We start from the raw sequence: 14,218 nt of genomic DNA on the forward strand, positions 1-14,218 counted from the left end.
GTCATCTCCCCCTCCCCCCTCCCTCGGGACATCTCCTGCCCCCCCTCCCTCCTCGAGGACATCTCTATCATCCCCCTCCCTCTGGGTCATCTCTCCCCCCCTCCCTCGGGACATCTCCTGCTCCCCCTCCCTCCTCGAGGACATCTCCCTCTCCCCCTTCCCTCGGGGTCATCTCTCCCCTTCCCTCTGGGTCATCTCCCTCTCCCCCCTCCCTCGGGACATCTCCAGCTCCCCCCTCCCTCCCTGGGGACTTCTTCCACTTCCCCCTCCTTCGTGCGTCCACATGGTATTGCGGAATAACAGGGCAGCGCTGCACCCCCCCAGGTGAAAGTAGTTGTCTGTCCCGGGGCAGTGGAAGGAATAGGGGGGCAGCCCCCAGTTAAGGGGGGTTAATTCCAGGAGATCAAAGAGGGCTCCTGTCTGCCTCTGTCCTGTTAGTGACGTGGGGGGGGGGTAGTCTGAGGGGGGCTAGGGGGGCGAGGGGGGCTCTGTTACACCAGGCGCAGCTCTGACTGAGCCTCGAGCTCGAAGTAGGGGTGCAGCGCCCCGGTGAAGGTGCCATTGAAAGTGCAGAAATGCTTCAAGGTGTCTGCGTTGTACAAGGAGACCCGCCCCCCCTCGTAGTCCAGGTAGAGCCCCAGCTTTAGGGGGTGTGGACGAGGGGACAGGGGGTCGGCAGGGAAGGTGAAATACCAGTTCCGACCATAATGAGGCCCACCTGAAGGCCCGCAATCAGGGAAGCTTACAGTTACCCTCCCCTCTCTCAGAGCCTCTCCTGTGAACCCCACCCTCATCGACCCCTGCAGCAGCTGCACCTCCCAGTAATGCCTCCCTGAGGTGAACCCCTCCCGCCCCAGCACAGATGACCAGCCAGTGTTTCTTTTGGGATTGTCCGGCCGGGGCTGCGGTCTGTCTGTCCGTGTAACACGTCTCCCGTCCTCAGACAGGATCAGGTATTCATGAGCCGTGTCTGGATCCAGAGTCACCAGCGCTGCAGAGAGAGCAGAGAGGGTTAATGACACACTGTGTGACCTCAGACAAGTCACTGTCCCACCCAGAGACCCCAGCACTGCAGAGAGAGGAGAGAGAGTTAATGACGCACTGTGTGACCTCAGACAAGTCACTGTCCCACCCAGAGACCACAGCACTGCAGAGAGAGAACAGAGAGGTAATGACGCACTGTGTGACCTCAGACAAGTCACTGTCCCGCCCAGAGACCTCAGCACTACAGAGAAATGAGAGAGGGTTAATGACACACTGTGTGACCTCAGACAAGTCATTGTCCCACCCTCAGAGACCCCAGCACTGCAGAGAGATGAAAGAGGGTTATTGACACACTGTGTGACCTCAGACAAGTCACTGTCCCACCCAGAGACCTCAGCACTACAGAGAAATGAGAGAGGGTTAATGACACACTGAGTGACCTCAGACAAGTCACTGTCCCACCCTCAGAGGCCCCAGCACTGCAGAGAGATGGGAGAGGGTCAATGACACACTGTGTGATCACATACAAGTCACTGTCCCACCCTCAGAGACCCCAGCACTGCAGATATGAATGAGGGATAATGACACACTGTGTGACCTCATACAAGTCACTGTCCCACCCTCAGAGACACCAGAAGTTCAGAGAGATGAAAGAGGGTTAATGACACACTGTGTGACCTCAGACAAGTCACTGTCTCACCCTCAGAGACGCCAGAAGTGCAGAGAGATGAGAGAGGGTTAATGACACACTGTGTGACCTCAGACAAGTCACTGTCCCACCCTCAGAGACACCAGAAGTGCAGAGAGATGAAAGAGGGTTAATGACACACTGTGTGACCTCAGACAAGTCACTGTCCCACCCTCAGAGACGCCAGAAGTGCAGAGAGATGAAAGAGGGTTAATGACACACTGTGTGACCTCAGACAAGTCACTGTCCCGCCCTCAGAGACCCCCGCACTGCAGAGAGATGAGAGAGGGTTAATGACACACTGTGTGCCCTCAGACAAGTCACTGTCCCATCCTCAGAGACCCCAGCACTGCAGAGAGACGAGAGAGGGTTAATGACACACTGTGTGACCTCAGACAAGTCACTGTCCCATCCTCAGAGACCCCAGCACTGCAGAGAGATGAAAGATGGTTAATGACACACTGTGTGACCTCAGACAAGTCACTGTCCCACCCTCAGAGACCCCAGCACTGCAGGGAGATGAGAGAGGGTTAATCACACACTGTGACCTCAGACAAGTCACTGTCCCATCCTCAGAGACCCCAGCACTGCAGAGAGATGAGAGAGGGTTAATGACACACTGTGTGATCTCAGACAAGTCACTGTCCCACCCAGAGATCAAGCACTGCAGAGAGATGAGTGAGGGTTAATCACACACTGTGTGACCTCAGACAAGTCACTGTCCCACCCTCAGAGACCCTTGCACTGCAGAGAGATGAGAGAGGGTCAATGACACACTGTGTGACCTCAGCCAAGTCACTGTCCCACCCTCAGAGGCCCCAGCACTGCAGAGAGATGAGAGAGGGTCAATGACACACTGTGTGATCACAGACAAGTCACTGTCCCACCCTCAGAGACCCCAGCACTGCAGAGATATAAGAGAGGGTTAATGACACACTGTGTGACCTCAGACAAGTCACTGTCCCATCCTCAGAGACGCCAGAAGTGCAGAGAGATGAAAGACGGTTAATGACACACTGTGTGACCTCAGACAAGTCACTGTCCCGACATCAGAGACCCCCGCACTGCAGAGAGATGAGAGAGGGTTAATGACACACTGTGTGACCTCAGACAAGTCACTCTCCCATCCCCAGAGACCCCAGAACTGCAGAGAGATGAGAGATGGTCAATGACACACTGTGTGACCTCAGACAAGTCACTGTCCCACCATCAGAGACCCCAGCACTGCAGAGATATAAGAGAGGGTTAATGACACACTGTGTGACCTCAGACAAGTCACTGTCCCATCCTCAGAGACGCCAGAAGTGCAGAGAGATGAAAGACGGTTAATGACACACTGTGTGACCTCAGACAAGTCACTGTCCCGACATCAGAGACCCCCGCACTGCAGAGAGATGAGAGAGGGTTAATGACACACTGTGTGACCTCAGACAAGTCACTGTCCCATCCTCAGAGACCACAGCACTGCAGAGAGATGAGAGAGGGTTAATGACACACTGTGTGACCTCAGACAAGTCACTGTCCCATCCTCAGAGACCCCAGCACTGCAGAGAGATGAAAGAGGGTTAATGAATCACTGTGTGACCTCAGACAAGTCACTGTCCCGCCCTCAGAGACCCCCGCACTGCAGAGATATAAGAGAGGGTTAATGACACACTGTGTGACCTCAGACAAGTCACTGTCCCACCCTCAGAGACCCCAGCACTGCAGAGAGATGAGAGAGGGTTAATGACACACTGTGTGACCTCAGACAAGTCACTGTCCCACCCAGAGATCAAGCACTGCAGAGAGATGAGAGAGGGTTAATGACACACTGTGTGACCTCAGACAAGTCACTGTCCCACCATCAGAGACCCCAGCACTGCAGAGAATTAAGAGAGGGTTAATGACACACAGTGTGACCTCAGACAAGTCACTGTCCCACCCTCAGAGGCCCCAGCACTGCAGAGAGATGAGTGAGGTTTAATGATACACTGAGTGACCTCAGACAAGTCACTGTCCCACCCTCAGAGACCCCTGCACTGCAGAGAGATGAGAGAGGGTCAATGGCACACTGTGTGACCTCAGACAAGTCACTGTCCCAACCAGATACCCCAGCACTGCAGAGAGATGAAAGAGGGTTAATGACACACCGTGTGACCTCAGACAAGTCACTATCCCACCATCAGAGACCCCAGCACTGCAGAGATATAGGAGAGGGTTAATGACACACTGTGTGACCTCAGACAAGTCACTGTCCCACCCTCAGAGGCCCCAGCACTGCAGAGAGATGAGAGAGGGTTAATGACACACCGTGTGACCTCAGACAAGTCACTGTCCCACCCTCAGAGATGCCAGAAGTGCAGAGAGATGAAAGAGGGTTAATGACACACTGTGTGACCTCAGACAAGTCACTGTCCCGCCCTCAGAGACCGCCGCACTGCAGAGAGATGAGAGAGGGTTAATGACACACTGTGTGACCTCAGACAAGTCACTGTCCCATCCTCAGAGACCCCAGCACTGCAGAGAGATAGATGAAAGAGGGTTAATGACACACTGTGTGAAGTCAGACAAGTCACTGTCCCACCATCAGAGAACCCAGCACTGCAGAGATATAAGAGAGGGTTAATGACACACTGTGTGACCTCAGACAAGTCACTGTCCCATTCTCAGAGACGCCAGAAGTGCAGAGAGATGAAAGAGGGTTAATGACACACTGTGTGACCTCAGACAAGTCACTGTCCCGCCCTCAGAGACCCCCGCACTGCAGAGAGATGAGAGAGGGTTAATGACACACTGTGTGACCTCAGACAAGTCACTGTCCCATCCTCAGAGACCCCAGCACTGCAGAGAGATGAAAGAGGGTTAATGACACACTGTGTGATCTCAGACAAGTCACTGTCCCACCATCAGAGACCCCAGCACTGCAGAGATATAAGAGAGGGTTAATGACACACTGTGTGACCTCAGACAAGTCACTGTTCCACCCTCAGAGACCCCAGCACTGCAGAGAGATGAGAGAGGGTTAATGACACACTGTGTGACCACAGACAAGTCACTGTCCCACCCTCAGAGACCCCAGCACTGCAGAGAGATGAGAGAGGGTTAATGACACACTGTGTGATCTCAGACAAGTCACTGTCCCACCCTCAGAGACCCCAGCACTGCAGAGAGATGAAAGAGGGTTAATGACACACTGTGTGATCCCAGACAAGTCACTGTCCCACCCAGAGATCAAGCACTGCAGAGAGATGAGAGAGGGTTAATGACACACTGTGTGACCTCAGACAAGTCACTGTCCCACCCAGAGACCTCAGCACTACAGAGAGATGAGAGAGGGTTAATGACACACTGTGTGACCTCAGACAAGTCACTGTCCCACCCTCAGAGACGCCAGAAGTGCAGAGAGATGGAAGAGGGTTAATGACACACTGTGTGACCTCAGACAAGTCACTGTCCCGCCCTCAGAGACCCCCACACTGCAGAGAGATGAGAGAGGGTTAATGACACACTGTGTGACCTCAGACAAGTCACTGTCCCATCCTCAGAGACCCCAGCACTGCAGAGAGATGAAAGAGGGTTAATGACACACTGTGTGACCTCAGACAAGTCACTGTCCCACCATCAGAGACCCCAGCACTGCAGAGATATAAGAGAGGGTTAATGACACACTGTGTGACCTCAGACAAGTCACTGTCCCATCCTCAGAGACGCCAGAAGTGCAGAGAGATGAAAGAGGGTTAATGACACACTGTGTGACCTCAGACAAGTCACTGTCCCGCCCTCAGAGGCCCCTGCACTGCAGAGAGATGAGAAAGGGTTAATGACACACTGTGTGACCTCAGACAAGTCACTGTCCCATCCTCAGAGACCCCAGCACTGCAGAGAGATGAAAGATGGTTAATGACACACTGTGTGACCTCAGAAAAGTCACTGTCCCACCATCAGAGACCCAAGCACTGCAGAGATATAAGAGAGGGTTAATGACACACTGTGTGACCTCAGACAAGTCACTGTCCCACCCTCAGAGACCCCAGCACTGCAGAGAGATGAGAGAGGGTTAATCACACACTGTGTGACCTCAGACAAGTCACTGTCCCACCCTCAGAGACCCCAGCACTGCAGAGAGATGAGAGAGGGTTAATGACACACTGTGTGACCTCAGACAAGTCACTGTCCCATCCTCAGAGACCCCAGCACAGCAGAGAGATGAAAGAGGGTAAATGACACACTCTGTGACCTCAGACAAGTCACTGTCCCACCCAGAGATCAAGCACTGCAGAGAGATGAGAGAGGGTTAATGACACACTGTGTGACCTCAGACAAGTCACTCTCCCACCCAGAAACCTCAGCACTACAGAGAGATGAGAGAGGGTTAATGACACACTGTGTGACCTCCGACAAGTCACTGTCCCACTATCAGAGACCCCAGCACTGCAGAGAAATAAGAGAGGGTTAATGACACACTGTGTGACCTCAGACAATTCACTGTCCCATCCTCAGAGACCCAAGCACTGCAGAGAGATGAAAGAGGGTTAATGACACACTGTGTGACCTCAGACAAGTCACTGTCCCACCCAGAGATCAAGCACTGCAGAGAGATGAGTGAGGGTTAATCACACACTGTGTGACCTCAGACAAGTCACTGTCCCACCCTCAGAGACCCCTGCACTGCAGAGAGATGAGAGAGGGTAAATGACACACTGTGTGACCTCAGACAAGTCACTGTCCCAACCAGATACCCCAGCACTGCAGAGAGATGAAAAAGGGTTAATGACACACCGTGTGACCTCAGACAAGTCACTGTCCCACCCTCAGAGGCCCCAGCACTGCAGAGAGATGAGAGAGGGTCAATGACACACTGTGTGATCACATACAAGTCACTGTCCCACCGTCAGAGACCCCAGCACTGCAGAGATGAATGAGGGTTAATGACACACTGTGTGACCTCATACAAGTCACTCTCCCATCCCCAGAGACCCCAGAACTGCAGAGAGATAAGAGATGGTCAATGACATACTGTGTGACCTCAGACAAGTCACTGTCCCATCCTCAGAGACCCCAGCACTGCAGAGAGATGAAAGAGGGTTAATGACACACTGTGTGACCTCAGACAAGTCACTGTCCCACCCTCAGAGACCTCAGCACTGCAGAGATATAAGAGAGGGTTAATGACACACTGTGTGACCTCAGACAAGTCACTGTCCCACCCTCAGAGGCCCCAGCACTGCAGAGAGATGGGAGAGGGTTAATGACACACCGTGTGACCTCAGACAAGTCACTGTCCCACCCTCAGAGACGCCAGAAGTGCAGAGAGATTAAAGAGGGTTAATGACACACTGTGTGACCTCAGACAAGTCACTGTCCCACCATCAGAGACCCCAGCACTGCAGAGATATAAGAGAGGGTTAATGACACACTGTGTGACCTCAGACAAGTCATGGTCCCATCCTCAGAGACCCCAGCACTGCAGAGAGATGAAAGAGGGTTAATGACACACTGTGTGAAGTCAGACAAGTCACTGTCCCACCATCAGAGACCCCAGCACTGCAGAGATATAAGAGAGGGTTAATGGCACACTGTGTGACCTCAGACAAGTCACTGTCCCATCCTCAGAGACGCCAGAAGTGCAGAGAGATGAAAGAGGGTTAATGACACACTGTGTGACCTCAGACAAGTCACTGTCCCGCCCTCAGAGACCCCCGCACTGCAGAGAGATGAGAGAGGGTTAATGACACACTGTGTGACCTCAGACAAGTCACTGTCCCATCCTCAGAGACCCCAGCACTGCAGAGAGATGAAAGAGGGTTAATGACACACTGTGTGACCTCAGACAAGTCACTGTCCCACCATCAGAGACCCCAGCACTGCAGAGATATAAGAGAGGGTTAATGACACACTGTGTGACCTCAGAAAAGTCACTGTCCCACCCTCAGAGACCCCAGCACTGCAGAGAGATGAGAGAGGGTTAATGACACACTGTGTGACCTCAGACAAGTCACTGCCCCACCCTCAGAAACCCCAGCACTGCAGAGAGATGAGAGAGGGTTAATGACACACTGTGTGATCTCAGACAAGTCACTGTCCCACCCTCAGAGACCCCAGCACTGCAGAGAGATGAAAGAGGGTTAATGACACACTGTGTGACCTCAGACAAGTCACTGTCCCACCCTCAGAGACCCCAGCACTGCAGAGAGATGAAAGAGGGTTAATGACACACTGTGTGACCTCAGACAAGTCACTGTCCCACCCAGAGATCAAGCACTGCAGAGAGATGAGAGAGGGTTAATGACACACTGTGTGACTTCAGACAAGTCACTGTCCCACCCAGAGACCTCAGCACTACAGAGAGATGAGAGAGGGTTAATGACACACTGTGTGACCTCAGACAAGTCACTGTCCCACCATCAGAGACCCCAGCACTGCAGAGAATTAAGAGAGGGTTAATGACACACAGTGTGACCTCAGACAAGTCACTGTCCTACCCTCAGAGGCCCCTGCACTGCAGAGAGATGAGTGAGGGTTCATGACACACTGTGTGACCTCAGACAAGTCACTGTCCCAACCAGATACCCCAGCACTGCAGAGAGATGAAAGAGGGTTAATGACACACCGTGTGATCTCAGACAAGTCACTGTCCCACCCTCAGAGACCCCAGCACTGCAGAGAGATGAGAGAGGGTTAATGACACACTGTGTGACCTCAGACAAGTCACTGTCCCATCCTCAGAGACCCCAGCACAGCAGAGAGATGAAAGAGGGTTAATGACACACTCTGTGACCTCAGACAAGTCACTGTCCCACCCAGAGATCAAGCACTGCAGAGAGATGAGAGAGGGTTAATGACACACTGTGTGACCTCAGACAAGTCACTGTCCCACCCAGAAACCTCAGCACTACAGAGAGATGAGAGAGGGTTAATGACACACTGTGTGACCTCAGACAAGTCACTGTCCCACCCTCAGAGACCCCAGCACTGCAGAGAGATGAGAGAGGGTTAATGACACACTGTGTGACCACAGACAAGTCACTGTCCCACCCTCAGAGACCCCAGCACTGCAGAGAGATGAGAGAGGGTTAATGACACACTGTGTGATCTCAGACAAGTCACTGTCCCACCCTTAGAGACCTCAGCACTGCAGAGAGATGAAAGAGGGTTAATGACACACTGTGTGATCCCAGACAAGTCACTGTCCCACCCAGAGATCAAGCACTGCAGAGAGATGAGAGAGGGTTAATGACACACTGTGTGACCTCAGACAAGTCACTGTCCCACCCAGAGACCTCAGCACTACAGAGAGATGAGAGAGGGTTAATGACACACTGTGTGACCTCAGACAAGTCACTGTCCCACCCTCAGAGACGCCAAAAGTGCAGAGAGATGGAAGAGGGTTAATGACACACTGTGTGACCTCAGACAAGTCACTGTCCCGCCCTCAGAGACCCCCACACTGCAGAGAGATGAGAGAGGGTTAATGACACACTGTGTGACCTCAGACAAGTCACTGTCCCATCCTCAGAGACCCCAGCACTGCAGAGAGATGAAAGAGGGTTAATGACACACTGTGTGACCTCAGACAAGTCACTGTCCCACCATCAGAGACCCCAGCACTGCAGAGATATAAGAGAGGGTTAATGACACACTGTGTGACCTCAGACAAGTCACTGTCCCATCCTCAGAGACGCCAGAAGTGCAGAGAAATGAAAGAGGGTTAATGACACACTGTGTGACCTCAGACAAGTCACTGTCCCGCCCTCAGACGCCCCTGCACTGCAGAGAGATGAGAAAGGGTTAATGACACACTGTGTGACCTCAGACAAGTCACTGTCCCATCCTCAGAGACCCCAGCACTGCAGAGAGATGAAAGATGGTTAATGACACACTGTGTGACCTCAGAAAAGTCACTGTCCCACCATCAGAGACCCAAGCACTGCAGAGATATAAGAGAGGGTTAATGACACACTGTGTGACCTCAGACAAGTCACTGTCCCACCCTCAGAGACCCCAGCACTGCAGAGAGATGAGAGAGGGTTAATCACACACTGTGTGACCTCAGACAAGTCACTGTCCCACCCTCAGAGACCCCAGCACTGCAGAGAGATGAGAGAGGGTTAATGACACACTGTGTGACCAAAGACAAGTCACTGTCCCATCCTCAGAGACCCCAGCACAGCAGAGAGATGAAAGAGGGTTAATGACACACTCTGTGACCTCAGACAAGTCACTGTCCCACCCAGAGATCAAGCACTGCAGAGAGATGAGAGAGGGTTAATGACACACTGTGTGACCTCAGAAAAGTCACTGTCCCACCCAGAAACCTCAGCACTACAGAGAGATGAGAGAGGGTTAATGACACACTGTGTGACCTCAGACAAGTCACTGTCCCACTATCAGAGACCCCAGCACTGCAGAGAAATAAGAGAGGGTTAATGACACACTGTGTGACCTCAGACAATTCACTGTCCCATCCTCAGAGACCCAAGCACTGCAGAGAGATGAAAGAGGGTTAATGACACACTGTGTGACCTCAGACAAGTCACTGTCCCACCCTCAGAGACCCCTGCACTGCAGAGAGATGAGAGAGGGTAAATGACACACTGTGTGACCTCAGACAAGTCACTGTCCCAACCAGATACCCCAGCACTGCAGAGAGATGAAAAAGGGTTAATGACACACTGTGTGACCTCAGACAAGTCACTGTCCCACCCTCAGAGACCCCTGCACTGCAGAGATATAAGAGAGGGTTAATGACACACCGTGTGACCTCAGACAAGTCACTATTCCACCATCAGAGACCCCCGCACTGCAGAGAGATGAGAGAGGGTCAATGACACACTGTGTGACCTCAGACAAGTCACTGTCCCACCCTCAGAGGCCCCAGCACTGCAGAGAGATGAGAGAGGGTCAATGACACACTGTGTGATCACATACAAGTCACTGTCCCACCGTCAGAGACCCCAGCACTGCAGAGATTAATGAGGGTTAATGACACACTGTGTGACCTCATACAAGTCACTCTCCCATCCCCAGAGACCCCAGAACTGCAGAGAGATGAGAGATGGTCAATGACACACTGTGTGACCTCAGACAAGTCACTGTCCCATCCTCAGAGACCCCAGCACTGCAGAGAGATGAAAGAGGGTTAATGACACACTGTGTGACCTCAGACAAGTCACTGTCCCACCATCAGAGACCCCAGCACTGCAGAGATATAAGAGAGGGTTAATGACACACTGTGTGACCTCAGACAAGTCACTGTCCCACCCTCAGAGACCCCAGCACTGCAGAGAGATGAGAAAGGGTTAATGACACACTGTGTGACCTCAGACAAGTCACTGTCCCACCCTCAGAGACCTCAGCACTGCAGAGATATAAGAGAGGGTTAATGACACACTGTGTGACCTCAGACAAGTCACTGTCCCACCCTCAGAGGCCCCAGCAAAGCAGAGAGATGGGAGAGGGTTAATGACACACCGTGTGACCTCAGACAAGTCACTGTCCCACCCTCGGAGACGCCAGAAGTGCAGAGAGATGAGAGAGGGTTAATGACACACTGTGTGACCTCAGACAAGTCACTGTCCCATCCTCAGAGACCCCAGCACTGCAGAGAGATGAAAGAGGGTTAATGACACACTGTGTGACCTCAGACAAGTCACTGTCCCACCCTCAGAGGCCCCAGCACTGCAGAGAGATGAGAGAGGGTCAATGACACACTGTGTGATCACATTCAAGTCACTGTCCCACCGTCAGAGACCCCAGCACTGCAGAGATTAATGAGGGTTAATGACGCACTGTGTGACCTCATACAAGTCACTCTCCCATCCCCAGAGACCCCAGCACTGCAGAGAGATGAAAGAGGGTTAATGACACACTGTGTGACCTCAGACAAGTCACTGTCCCACCATCAGAGACCCCAGCACTGCAGAGATATAAGAGATGGTTAATGACACACTGTGTGACCTCAGACAAGTCACTGTCCCACCCTCAGAGACCCCAGCACTGCAGAGAGATGAGAACGGGTTAATGACACACTGTGTGACCTCAGACAAGTCACTGTCCCACCCTCAGAGACCTCAGCACTGCAGAGATATAAGAGAGGGTTAATGACACACTGTGTGACCTCAGACAAGTCACTGTCCCACCCTCAGAGGCCCCAGCACTGCAGAGAGATGGGAGAGGGTTAATGACACACCGTGTGACCTCAGACAAGTCACTGTCCCACCCTCGGAGACCCCAGAAGTGCAGAGAGATGAGAGAGGGTTAATGACACACTGTGTGACCTCAGACAAGTCACTGTCCCATCCTCAGAGACCCCAGCACTGCAGAGAGATGAAAGAGGGTTAATGACACACTGTGTGACCTCAGACAAGTCACTGTCCCACCATCAGAGACCCCAGCACTGCAGAGATATAAGAGAGGGTTAATGACACACTGTGTGACCTCAGACAAGTCACTGTCCCGCCCTCAGAGACCCCAGCACTGCAGAGAGATGAGAGAGGGTTAATGACACACTGTGTGACCTCAGACAAGTCACTGTCCCATCCTCAGAGACCACAGCACTGCAGAGAGATGAAAGAGGGTTAATGACACACTGTGTGACCTCAGACAAGTCACTGTCCCACCATCAGAGACCCCAGCACTGCAGAGATATAAGAGAGGGTTAATGACACACTGTGTGACCTCAGACAAGTCACTGTCCCACCCTCGGAGACCCCAGCACTGCAGAGAGATGAAAGAGGGTTAATGACACACTGTGTGACCTCAGACAAGTCACTGTCCCGCCCTCAGAAACCCCCGCACTGCAGAGAGATGAGAGAGGGTTAATGACACACTGTGTGACCTCAGACAAGTCACTGTCCCATCCTCAGAGACCCCAGCACTGCAGAGAGATGAAAGAGGGTTAATGACACACTGTGTGACCTCAGACAAGTCACTGTCCCACCATCAGAGACCCCAGCACTGCAGAGATATGAGAGGGTTAATGACACACTGTGTGACCTCAGACAAGTCACTGTCCCACCCTCAGAGACCCCAGCACTGCAGAGAGATGAGAGAGGGTTAATGACACACTGTGTGACCTCAGACAAGTCACTGTCCCACCCTCAGAGACCCCAGCACTGCAGAGAGATGAGAGAGGGTTAATGACACACTGTGTGATCTCAGACAAGTCACTGTCCCACCCTCAGAGACCCCAGCACTGCAGAGAGATGAAAGAGGGTTAATGACACACTGTGTGATCTCAGACAAGTCACTGTCCCACCCAGAGATCAAGCACTGCAAAGAGATGAGAGAGGGTTAATGACACACTGTGTGACCTCAGACAAGTCACTGTCCCACCCAGAGACCTCAGCACTACAGAGAGATGAGAGAGGGTTAATGACAAACTGTGTGACCTCAGACAAGTCACTGTCCCACCCTCAGAGACGCCAGAAGTGCAGAAAGATGGAAGAGGGTTAATGACACACTGTGTGACCTCAGACAAGTCACTGTCCCGCCCTCAGAGACCCCCGCACTGCAGAGAGATGAGAGAGGGTTAATGACACACTGTGTGACCTCAGACAAGTCACTGTCCCATCCTCAGAGACCCCAGCACTGCAGAGAGATGAAAGAGGGTTAATGACACACTGTGTGACCTCAGACAAGTCACTGTCCCACCATCAGAGACCCCAGCACTGCAGAGATATAAGAGAGGGTTAATGACACACTGTGTGACCTCAGACAAGTCACTGTCCCATCCTCAGAGACGCCAGAAGTGCAGAGAGATGAAAGAGGGTTAATGACACACTGTGTGACCTCAGATAAGTCACTGTCCCACCATCAGAGACCCAAGCACTGCAGAGATATAAGAGAGGGTTAATGACACACTGTGCGACCTCAGACAAGTCACTGTCCCACCCTCAGAGACCCCAGCACTGCAGAGAGATGAGAGAGGGTTAATCACACACTGTGTGACCTCAGACAAGTCACTGTCCCACCCTCAGAGACCCCAGCACTGCAGAGAGATGAGAGAGGGTTAATGACACACTGTGTGATCTCAGACAAGTCACTGTCCCACCCTCAGAGACCCCAGCACTGCATAGAGATGAGAGAGGGTTAATGACACACTGTGTGAACTCAGACAAGTCACTGTCCCATCCTCAGAGACCCCAGCACAGCAGAGAGATGAAAGTGGGTTAATGACACACTCTGTGACCTCAGACAAGTCACTGTCCCACCCAGAGATCAAGCACTGCAGAGAGATGAGAGAGGGTTAATGACACACTGTGTGACCTCAGACAAGTCACTGTCCCACCCAGAAACCTCAGCACTACAGAGAGATGAGAGAGGGTTAATGACACACTGTGTGACCTCAGACAAGTCACTGTCCCACTATCAGAGACCCCAGCACTGCAGAGAAATAAGAGAGGGTTAATGACACACTGTGTGACCTCAGACAATTCACTGTCCCATCCTCAGAGACCCAAGCACTGCAGAGAGATGAAAGAGGGTTAATGACACACTGTGTGACCTCAGACAAGTCACTGTCCCACCCAGAGATCGAGCACTGCAGAGAGATGAGTGAGGGTT

The 14,218-nt window shown here is 52.4% G+C and overlaps 1 protein-coding gene and 1 long non-coding RNA gene across 2 annotated transcripts in view; one reads left to right on the forward strand and one right to left on the reverse strand.

Annotated features, from left to right (window-relative positions):
* The window catches only part of LOC146813565 (uncharacterized), a 484,226-nt gene that overhangs the window by 4,319 nt on the left and 465,689 nt on the right, over nt 1-14,218 (forward strand). The gene's annotated exons all lie outside the window — the stretch shown is intronic.
* Nucleotides 293-14,218, reverse strand: part of LOC146813566 (zinc-binding protein A33-like) — a 210,620-nt gene continuing 196,694 nt past the window's right edge. Inside the window, exon 5 of the mRNA XM_085620340.1 lies at nt 293-991. Within this exon, the coding sequence (XP_085476466.1) occupies nt 492-991 (500 nt within the window). The 3' untranslated portion in view covers nt 293-491. The remainder of the gene's footprint in view (nt 992-14,218) is intronic.

The sequence above is a fragment of the Triturus cristatus genome, chromosome 7, assembly GCF_964204655.1.
Source record: "Triturus cristatus chromosome 7, aTriCri1.1, whole genome shotgun sequence".
NCBI classification, from domain to species: Eukaryota; Metazoa; Chordata; class Amphibia; order Caudata; family Salamandridae; genus Triturus; species Triturus cristatus.